The 9,994-nt window shown below is 35.1% G+C and overlaps 1 protein-coding gene across 1 annotated transcript; it reads left to right on the plus strand.

The window, feature by feature from the left end:
* Positions 1-1,734: 1,734 nt before the first annotated feature.
* On the plus strand, positions 1,735-9,071 carry LOC104893063 (DEAD-box ATP-dependent RNA helicase 5). The gene is made up of 13 exons (XM_010679119.4): positions 1,735-2,449; positions 2,599-2,723; positions 2,815-2,922; positions 3,452-3,532; positions 4,730-4,808; positions 6,317-6,402; positions 6,485-6,541; positions 6,619-6,686; positions 7,414-7,482; positions 7,576-7,669; positions 8,118-8,282; positions 8,366-8,458; positions 8,575-9,071. Exons 1-13 carry the CDS (start codon positions 1,921-1,923, stop codon positions 8,665-8,667), a joined length of 1,647 nt encoding a protein of 548 aa, XP_010677421.2. The 5' UTR covers positions 1,735-1,920; the 3' UTR covers positions 8,668-9,071.
* Positions 9,072-9,994: the final 923 nt, after the last annotated feature.

Raw genomic sequence — 9,994 nt, forward strand, 5'->3', positions numbered from 1 at the left:
ATAATTTTAGAATTGTGATTTATAATTATTGTTGTACAAACTAATGTAAAGTGATTAGAAATTGTAATGAACACTTAAATATAAGGTTTTATAGTCAATTTAAATTTGTAATTTTCTTAATTAAATAACCATTTTTCTAATTGTGTCAAGTTACTTTATTAAAACTTATTTAGTTTAATTTATCATTAGAATTTTGATCCCATCTTTTAAATTAGGAAAGGATATATTGAGAAGATTTGAATATCCAATTATATATTTAGCTAAGGACAAAAGGGACTTTTTAAATGAAGACACCATAGCTCCCCCCTTGGCTTATATAATAGAGATTATTTTTATTAAATATTTGTATTATTGTCTATTATTATATTATTCATATCATTATTAGTTGATTATGTTATTATTAGAATTTTTTTATTAAAGTACCACAATGTATAGTGTTATACTTGTATTATTGTCTATGATTAGATTATTCATATTACTATTAGCTGATTATATTATTATTAAATAATATTATAATCATGGTCAAATAATTAAGCTAAGGTTAACAATAATTATCATTATAATTACAATATTTTGCAATTCGTCTTTAAATAACTAGAGATAACATATTTTCGTTACTAATAACAATGAAAGATATAAATGTTATCAATTGATTGCTTGTTTTGGCTACGGTGATATACGAAATTTTTTCTCTTTTTTTTTTTTATTTTCTCCCTCCTTTATAATAATGCATAATATGTAATTTGGTACAAGTAACAAGTGAGAGATGAAAGTAGAGAGAGAGATAAGGAGTTAATGCAGTCTACTACCTTCAAGTAAATGAAAGTGGAGTGAGAATTTTTCATACTTCCTCCGTTTTTTTTATAGATGCTACATTTCCCTTAAATGGAAATGTCATAATAGATGCTACATACCATAAATGGATTCCTTTTCACCATAAAAATCTTAAAATACTATTAAAAAGTTGGTGGTCCCCCACATTCTCTTTTAAAATACTCATACTTTTTCCTTAACAAATGTTTTTTTATTCAAAAAGTGGTAGTCCCCTACTTTCTCTCTCTACCTTTCTTAAAACCCCCCACTTTCTCTATGTAGCAAGAATAAAAACACGGAGGAAGTATGTGCCAATTTTAACTTGTTAGCAATAAATGTTAATCAACTTTTGATTTTCTACTAGTGTTTTATAAAATCAAAACAAGACTATTAGATATATTAGTGGTGAAAGTTATGTATAGGTAAATATATAAATAGTAATTTTTTTTGTTAAATTAATTATCATAAGAGATAATTAATAATAATTATTGTTTTAAAGGACGAATTTTAATAATTATTACTTCAAAATAAATTTTGAGGGGCAGTATTTACGTTAGGGGTAATATTTATGTTACTAATGATCAATTTTTTGTTTAATAAGGTCAAATAAGTTTCAATCAGGTCCAATAAGGACTAATAAGTTTCAATCAGGTCCAATAAGGTCTAATAAGTTTCAATTAGGGCCAATAAGGTCTAATAAGTTTCAATCAGGTCCATAAGTTCCAATAAGGTTCAATAAGTTTCAATCATGTCCAATAAGTTCCAATCAGGTCAATAAGTTGAATCAGCTTTAATAAGTTCCAATAAATTCAGTTTAGATTCAATAAATTCAGTTTAGATAAGTTCAGGCCAATAAGTTGAAGAGAACACGACCCTAGTCAGCTACCACTTATCAATTCTTGTTGGTTATCGTTGATTCTTTAAACCTCCTCAAACCTAACTGAAAAGGTTCTTTTGGACGATTAATCGAAAGTGTTCTCGCCCCCATAAACGAACTCCCCTTCTTAAACCCTAAACACCCCCTTCTTTCTCTTCTCACCTCGCCGGAACTCCTTTATAGTGACCGTTACTGATTTCATCTCTTTAATTTGGTTATCAAATTCAATAATGGGTCGTAAAATCAAGGATGTTCTGAGCTCAGGTGGTGAACAAAGCAGGAAAAACAAGGGGAAGAGAAAGCTACAAGAAGAAGATGAACATATAGAAGCTCAAATCAATGGCGAAGACCCAGAAATCTTAGTCTCCAAAAAGGAGGAAAAGAAGAAGAAAAAGAAGAATAAGGAGGAGAGAGAAAATGGGTCAGAATTGGGTAAAGAGTTTGATGAGGGAAGTGGAAAGAAGGAGAAGAAGAAGAAGAAGAAGAAGGAGAAAGATGAGAACTTTATCAATGGAGAAGCAAATAAAGATGATGAAAAAACTGAAGAAGAGAAGAAGAGTTATGGTGGTGTGGTGGTTTCTGGGAAGAATTTTGGTGATTCAAAATATTCGCCATTGAATTCATTTTCTGATTCCAAGCTCCCTGAAAATGTGCTTGAGTGTTGCAAAACTTTTGATAAGCCTTCTCCAATTCAGTCTCATGCCTGGCCTTTTCTTTTGGATGGCCGTGATTTTATAGGGATTGCTCAAACTGGGTCAGGTATAATGATAATCTATACTGATGTTTTTTTTTCTTCTGAAATGTTACATATGATGTAGTATTATATATGGTATGTTCAATACTTTTATGTGATAATACAGGTTATTATCTTGTTTGAAATAAAAATATGATGTTGATGTTATGATCAGGTAAGACTTTAGCATTTGGGATTCCAGCAATGATGCATGTATTGGGCAAAAGAAAGAGTGAGAAGTCTAGGAGGGTGAATCCACTTTGCCTTATATTGTCTCCTACAAGGGAGCTTGCACAACAAGTATGTATTCTTACATCTGTTGTGTATGTGTGTTTTGAGACAAGGATTTATGCCATTGAGGGTTTATGTATGTATTTTTCTCTTTTTGTAGATTGCTGATGTCCTTTGCGATGCTGGGCAGTCGTGTGGCGTAAAGTCTACTTGTTTTTATGGAGGAACCTCCAAAGGACCTCAATTAGCTGCTTTGAAATCTGGTGTTGTAAGTATTTCAATTGGCATGTGTATACACATATGATTGCTAGGTTGATTGTGTAGTGAGGGTAATTTTTTTTTTTTTTTTTGGTAAATGAGTGTTAGTTGCATCATTGTTAATATTGCTATAGAAAAATTTACAGAAATGGTGTGTTTAGCTCATGGATTGTTTGATACCAGTATACCATATAGATTTTACATATTGGCCTCTCTTATGCCTTTTCATCTCTTCTTTGCTTCCTGTTTTGATGCTTGGTCACTACACTTTCACTACTAGTGCTTCTCCTACGTCGTGTACGTTGTCATCATATATGCTACTTGTATTTATGATAAGAGAGGGCAAGGATATTTTAGTCACCCTTTTTTAATTTTGTCTTAAATGTCTTTTCTTTGCAGTTTGCTCTAGTGCTATTTATATATGTTTGTTTAATATCTCCAAATCTTCTAAGAGTTTGGAGCATTTTTACGCATTTCCTTTGATTGAACATTATTATCTATCATATAGAGTATAAACCATCCATATCTTATGACTTCAGGACATTGTTATCGCGACTCCAGGACGTCTGAAGGATTTGATTGAAATGGGTAAATGTCATCTGAATGAAGCTTCATTTGTGGTAAGCATGGATTAATATAAACAAAGAATTTCACATCAAGTACGGGACTTCTTTTCCCAGTTAGTGGACACGCTTGAAATTTTGTTATTGCATGTGAGGGCTGCAGATAGCCATCCCTTCCTTCACAAGCACACACTTGTGTTTTATTCTTTGTAATTGACCAGTTTCCTGATTAATTCAGGGAGACAAAGAAGGAATATGATCCATTTTCCAATCTAGCTTAACCTCCCTTTTCTTGTTTAAGCCTTTGAGTTATAATCCAACCTTTTCTGGCTCAGAAATGGAACATATAGGTAGGTTGCACAGAGACGGATACGGGTACGGGTGTTTTTTTTTTATCTTATGATAAGATACATATGCTGATTTGGGAAAATTTTCGTGGCTGCTAAAGAAGAAGAGAGTTGGATTTGAAGTTTTTATTTCATGATTGTCTTCTGGAGTTGGTTGATTTAGGTCACTAATTTATCACGCAATGTGTACACCAACCCCAATTTTGGTCCAGTCATTGAGTGAAAGAAAGCCAATTTGGAGATGTAAGGGTTAATCAAATTGACCTTCTTAATGACTGCTTAAGCATTTTCTGCAAAACTCGTATGTATCTCATCCCTGGTAACTGGTAATGTGAGAAATTCTCTTATAGCATTACTTGCATATCCTTTATGGGCATCTGTTCCTTCCTAGACCTTTTTAATTAATAAAACCCGAATCCCATATTGTGAAATACAAATGGGAGGATTAAGATGTCAGACACAAACAAATTTTTAGATCAGGAAATCTTTTTCTTTTTTGTAATTAATTTCTCAGGTTTAGCAATTGTCCTCCATTGATGCGTTTTTACAACCATTCTACTTTACTCTTTGCTGTCTCCAAGATTGCAAAATTTCAGATTTCTTGTATCACGTGAAATTTTTAGACGTCTTTTTGGCTTCCATCAAGGATCATTTCTTTTGTCGAAAGATTCAAGACAAGGCCTTTTGCACTGTTATTAGTATGTGGTTTTTACTGTACTACATATTTCACTAACATCAGCTCCCCGCTGCCCCCTAAATTAGCTCCGACTAATACATGTTTCCTATTTACTCTCTTGACTGGTTGAATTAATTACTCCCTTTTCTTATAAGATAGCAGATGGTTATTAATTTTTGAAGATTCCATATACTTGTTCGACTGATCTCTGTCTTGATATCTTCTGTGCAGGTTTTGGATGAAGCGGATCGTATGCTTGATATGGGATTTGAGCAAGATGTCCGTTCTATACTGGGCCAGACATGCTCTGGTATGTTATGGTGTCATCCGGTTTCATTTTGCCCTAAACTCTATGCATCCTGTTGACAAGTCGATAATGTTTTTCTACAACCCTGCAAAAGAGGGGCATAAAAAGGAAATGAGAAAAATAGAAAAGACGAATATAGAATGAATGGAGGCGCATTATGAAACTAACCACTGCCTCTATAACGAGTTTATAAGAATCAAACATGATCTTCCTGCCTCTGTAACGAGTTTATTAGAACCAAACCTGACCGTTCTTTATATCTGTACGTAGTTTGGAGAATTTGAAATGTGTATATCAATTAATTTTCAAGGCAATATAAAGAATTGCTTACATGTATAAAATATGATTTAAACTTCGTATAATGGGATGCATTGGTTAGATTGTGTCTAGTTAATAGTGATGTTGAAATGTTAACAATTGAATATTGAAGTAACTGACAATGTATTTCTGCTCATTACTTCATTCCCCCTCCTTTCTTTCTTTTGCCTGCAAAACCCTCCCGGTTGCGACGATTGTGCTACCCTTGGCCACAAATGGAGCCTTTTTTATCTCTATTATATAAGCCAAGGGAGGAGGTGTGGTGTCCCCCTCTAAAATGACTAGAATACCCTTCAATAATTGTAAATAACGTTTTCTTTTTATAAAAAAATGAGAATCAATGCAACTTGCCATATGAAATAAGTCAAAAATGGAATATGCTATCAGCATTAATAACTGACAAATTATTTTAACACGATCAATTCACGAAATTAATTAGAATCTTCAATAAAAAAAATTACCGAATTTTCCTAACATAATGCTTTGTATTTACAAAGTTCCAACAATATGGTTTATTAACATTTACAATCGTTACAGAACTATACTAAAGCCGCTGACAAGGAATTATTAAATTATTGACCAAATTTTTCAGTGACGGTATTGAACAGTTAAAAATCGGGCACCTTTATTTTAAAGAGATAGTAATATCTACAAAAGAATCTCTGTAATTTACATCACTACCAAAATAATTTTAGATTAAAAAAATATGTCCATTCATGCATATCTCTACATAAGGTTGTTGACGCCTAGGTTGCACATAGACGGGTACGGGTACGGATTTGGGTACGGGGATAGAAAACGGAAGTACCCATGCTATATAGATTGACGCACGCATCGCGTGCATATACGACTAGTACTACTATATGATATCTCTAATCTGGTCTAAATTTCAACACTTTTTTCTTTGATAAAGGGGTTTCAAACCAACCTGCTAATTTGGACCTTTTCCTTCGTTCCTTTTTCTTGCTTTATCTATTTCCACAAAATTCATGTTCACCCTGGAAAATGTGCTAAACCATTTATAGCTGCTTTTGTGAGAGAATTCTAATCCGGTTTTCCTCTTCTTAAAGACTCCTGACTCCAATTCTTTTTTTCGTAAGGTATTATCACTCCAAGGTGGTCTGGTTTGTTTGTACAAATGGTGGCAATCTTGTTTGCTAATGTTGTAATTATGTTTTGAATATTGTTTTCAGCTCGGCAAATGGTCATGTTCAGTGCTACTTGGCCTACAGAAGTTCATCAACTGGCCCAAGAATTTATGGATCCAAACCCTATTAAGGTAAGAGCGTATTGATATCATTTATAATGTAAGTGTAGTTATTAGTTATGACTATATTTCTAATCTTCATCCTGCTTCTCAGGTTGTGGTTGGTTCAGAAGATTTGGCTGCCAATCATGATGTCATGCAAATAGTAGAGGTTTGGCTCGTGGTTTTAGTTAGTTAAGGGATTTAGGTTCTGTTGCAGTCAGCTCTTGACATTGCTATTTATCGTAGGTCTTGGAAGACACGTCACGTGATAGACGCCTTGTGTCTCTGCTGGAGAAATACCATCAATCGCAGAGGTATTTGCCTCATGTTAGGATGTACTGTACCCTGTCAATTAACTTTTTATCTGCTTAGCTGGTGAATACTCTTAAGAGGAAAATTGAGCATGGAAAATTGAGTTTATCCAGCAGAGTGTCGAAACAGAACAAGTTATCGATGCGTCTAACAAGGCCATGGGGAAAGGAAGATGGTATGGGCCTATATCTCACAAATTGCAAGGAGGTGTTTTAGTCCTTTGTATGGGTGCACATATGCTATTTCCAATACCCTTCATTCAAAAGTCACCTGACAGCCTACTGCTTCATAGAAAATACAGACAGTTTTACCAAGCATTTGGCTTCGTCCATTGTGACTCAAAGTTGAAAATCTCTTGGGGCTTTCTTGTCCTTGTTAAAAAATGGGCTTCAGATAAGTAGGTTTTTTTCTGAAAATAGGACCTGTTTATTATTGACTAAAATATTAGACCTTTAAACTAAGAATTCCAGAAAAAATTGAAGATTATATGTTGTTATTTGGTGGACTACGGGAGTTGAAAACGCTGTGTGTTGGACGGCAACTTTTAGTGTTTGTTCTGTGATTTGATTAAGCAGGATGTATTGCTCTTTCTTTCTTCTCGATTGCTCGTGTAGGTGGGCTTGATAGATTCCTCTTGTATTCTGTATGATGTGTATGGTGGTTTATGACCTGTTTTCATTTGGCACTGCAGCATGATTCTGACAAGTTGTTTTATATTCCCTTGAGCAGGAATAGAGTACTAGTCTTTGTCTTGTACCAGAAGGAAGCAGATCGGGTAGAGAGGATGCTGCAAGGAAGGTGATAACTTTAAGGCCTTGTTTAGTGCCATGTATCAGTCTGTCGTGGTCCATAACATGCCTGAAGTTGTTTCCCATTATTTTGTGCTTTTAGGGGCTGGAAAGTTGTTGCTATACATGCTGGTAAACCGCAAAGTACACGGACAAAATCGCTGGCCTCGTTCAAGAGTGGAGCATGTCCACTATTGGTATGTTTGTTGTATATGAATTCAATATGGCAAGCCATCTGAGCTAGTTCTATGATATGATAGTTGTAAACGGGGGATTCCAGAGAGATCGGCTGTGATAAAATAGGAGAGCTGTAAAGTGTAATGTAATGAACTGAATGTTAAATACGAGAAAATGAGGGATTCAGGTTCTTGACCCTTTGAATCTGCTTTGACTTTTGAGTCCTAACTATGGACTGCAAAAGAAAGACGAGGGGAATGAGAAAAGGAGAGAGAGCGAGAGAGAGAGAGAGAGAGAGAGAGAGAGAGAGAGAGAGAGAGAGAGAGAGAGAGGGGTGTAATGAATTAGTAGTTTCTTCTGGTAGCTTCCTGAATCCCGGAACTCTGGAGTTTGGTGCTGGTTTAATTTTTAAAATTGCATGAGCTTTTAAGTTGGTTTGTAATCCCATATGGTCAACTGCTTTTACAGATAGCAACCGATGTGGCTGCGCGAGGATTGGATATTCCAGATGTTGAAGCAGTTATCAACTACAGTTTCCCGCTCACTACAGAAGATTATGTCCACAGGATAGGGAGAACTGGGAGAGCCGGTAAAAAGGGTGTTGCTCACACATTTTTTACGAAAGAGAACAAGGTAAGACTTGCATCTAGATTCTAGCTTGGTATTACTGCTTTTTCCATTTCAAAATTTATCTTAATATGTACACAAACTTATAGGGTCTTTCTGGGGAGCTGGTGAATGTTCTCCGAGAAGCTAAGCAGAACGTACCTGCCGATCTTTTAAAATTCGGTACACACGTAAAGAAGAAGGTAAGCATTGCAAAATGTCTGAATATAAACGTTTACTGTTCAACATATTTAAAAGTTTTAATCATTGCACGTGCACTGTTCTGCTTGCTTGAGCTTATACTACTGCTCTGTTGTAGGAGTCCAAACTTTATGGTGCTCATTTCAGAGAGATCACTGCTGATGCTCCTAAATCTACAAAGATCAAATTTGCTGATTCTGATGAAGAGTGACTTCGGAGGTGAGACACTATCTGCGCTTCCCGTGTGAGATTACAAAATTGGTAGAGCTCATTATGGAGCACTGGCTATTCTAGTTCCTTGTGTCATATTGTAAATGATGATCTTTTGAAGCTCTGACACTTGTGCGTGGTTGAGGCTACACAGCACTTCTCTTCACCATACTATTTGCATGGAGGCTGAAGATTTTGAGGAAGGCTGTGAGGAGGGGTTAGCTTGAAGTTCAGAAAGAGCACAGTTCGGGTTACTAAAGCTAATTATGTCACGTGTCATTATTGTTTTTGGTAGAATTGCTTTTAAGGATACTATTTATTTTAGCTTCATCATCTTACGTTATATAAAGCTCAGTTTTGTATCTCATTTGATATCACGTAATCACAAGCTATTAATTATTATTACGATCATCTTTATTTTAAGTGGTAGTCGTTACTCTGTGGAGTGATGTTTACTTGTAGACTTGTAGTACCTATTGTAGTTTGTCAGACGTATAATATTATGAACTTTGTGAATTTTGAGGGAATGAGTTGGAGAACACAATATTATTTGTTTAGATTGTATTATCTTGAATCACTAATCATATGAGATGTAATATAGGAAAACGCCGCTCTAGAAAAACCCTCTCTAGAAACTTCCTCAAGCTCTCATGCTTCGCCAGTGGCCGTGTCCTTCACAGTCGCCGCCGAGTCATTGATCCTTCCGTGAGTCACTGAGCCTTTCGAGTCATTCAGCCTTCCTTTACGGTCGCTGCTGAGTCACTGAGCCTTTCGACACGTAATTTCGCCTTAGTTTCTGGTTTTTCTTTGATTTCAAGGTCCAAATTTCTGTTCCTCTGTTTATTAAAGCTTGTTTAAGTGTTACTTTTTGGGGTTGGGTTGTGAATTATTGTCTGGTGAACCGATTTTCTACTATCGTTAGAGTCCTCCATTTCTAGTCTGCAAATTTATGAGAGTTTTCTCTTCCATTTTGTGTTAGCTAATTTTGGGTGATTGGTGTTGGTTGACTGTTATTTTTGTCATATATGTTTTAGGTGTTGTTTTTGCTGTGATATTGGGTTGTTTTTCTTAATTGCCTAGTGTGCTATTTCTTAAGCATGGTTGTGTGTGAAGATTTGGGAACTCTCTAGGAGGTAATACTTTTTGTGTCATTTCTGAAAGAACAAGGAAATCATATGTTTAGGCTAAATGATTTTAGCAATGCTTTTGTTAAGTATGAGAAAGTTATCGAATAATTGTGTGTTGTGATCTTTGCAATTTGCGAGGACCTCAAATTGTGTAATGACGACCCTCCATTCAAAGATTTGTTTTCTCTGTATTTGAATTTT

This window comes from Beta vulgaris, chromosome 5, assembly GCF_026745355.1.
Source record: "Beta vulgaris subsp. vulgaris cultivar EL10 chromosome 5, EL10.2, whole genome shotgun sequence".
Lineage (NCBI taxonomy): Eukaryota > Viridiplantae > Streptophyta > Magnoliopsida > Caryophyllales > Amaranthaceae > Beta > Beta vulgaris.

Coding starts and splice junctions, on each gene's coding strand:
- LOC104893063 (XM_010679119.4), top strand. CDS start 1,921: ATGGGTCGTAAAATCAAGGATGTTCTGAGCTCAGGTGGTGAACAAAGC. Junction 2,450..2,598: donor GATTGCTCAAACTGGGTCAG/GTATAATGATAA, acceptor TGTTATGATCAG/GTAAGACTTTAGCATTTGGG. Junction 3,533..4,729: donor TGAATGAAGCTTCATTTGTG/GTAAGCATGGAT, acceptor TCTTCTGTGCAG/GTTTTGGATGAAGCGGATCG.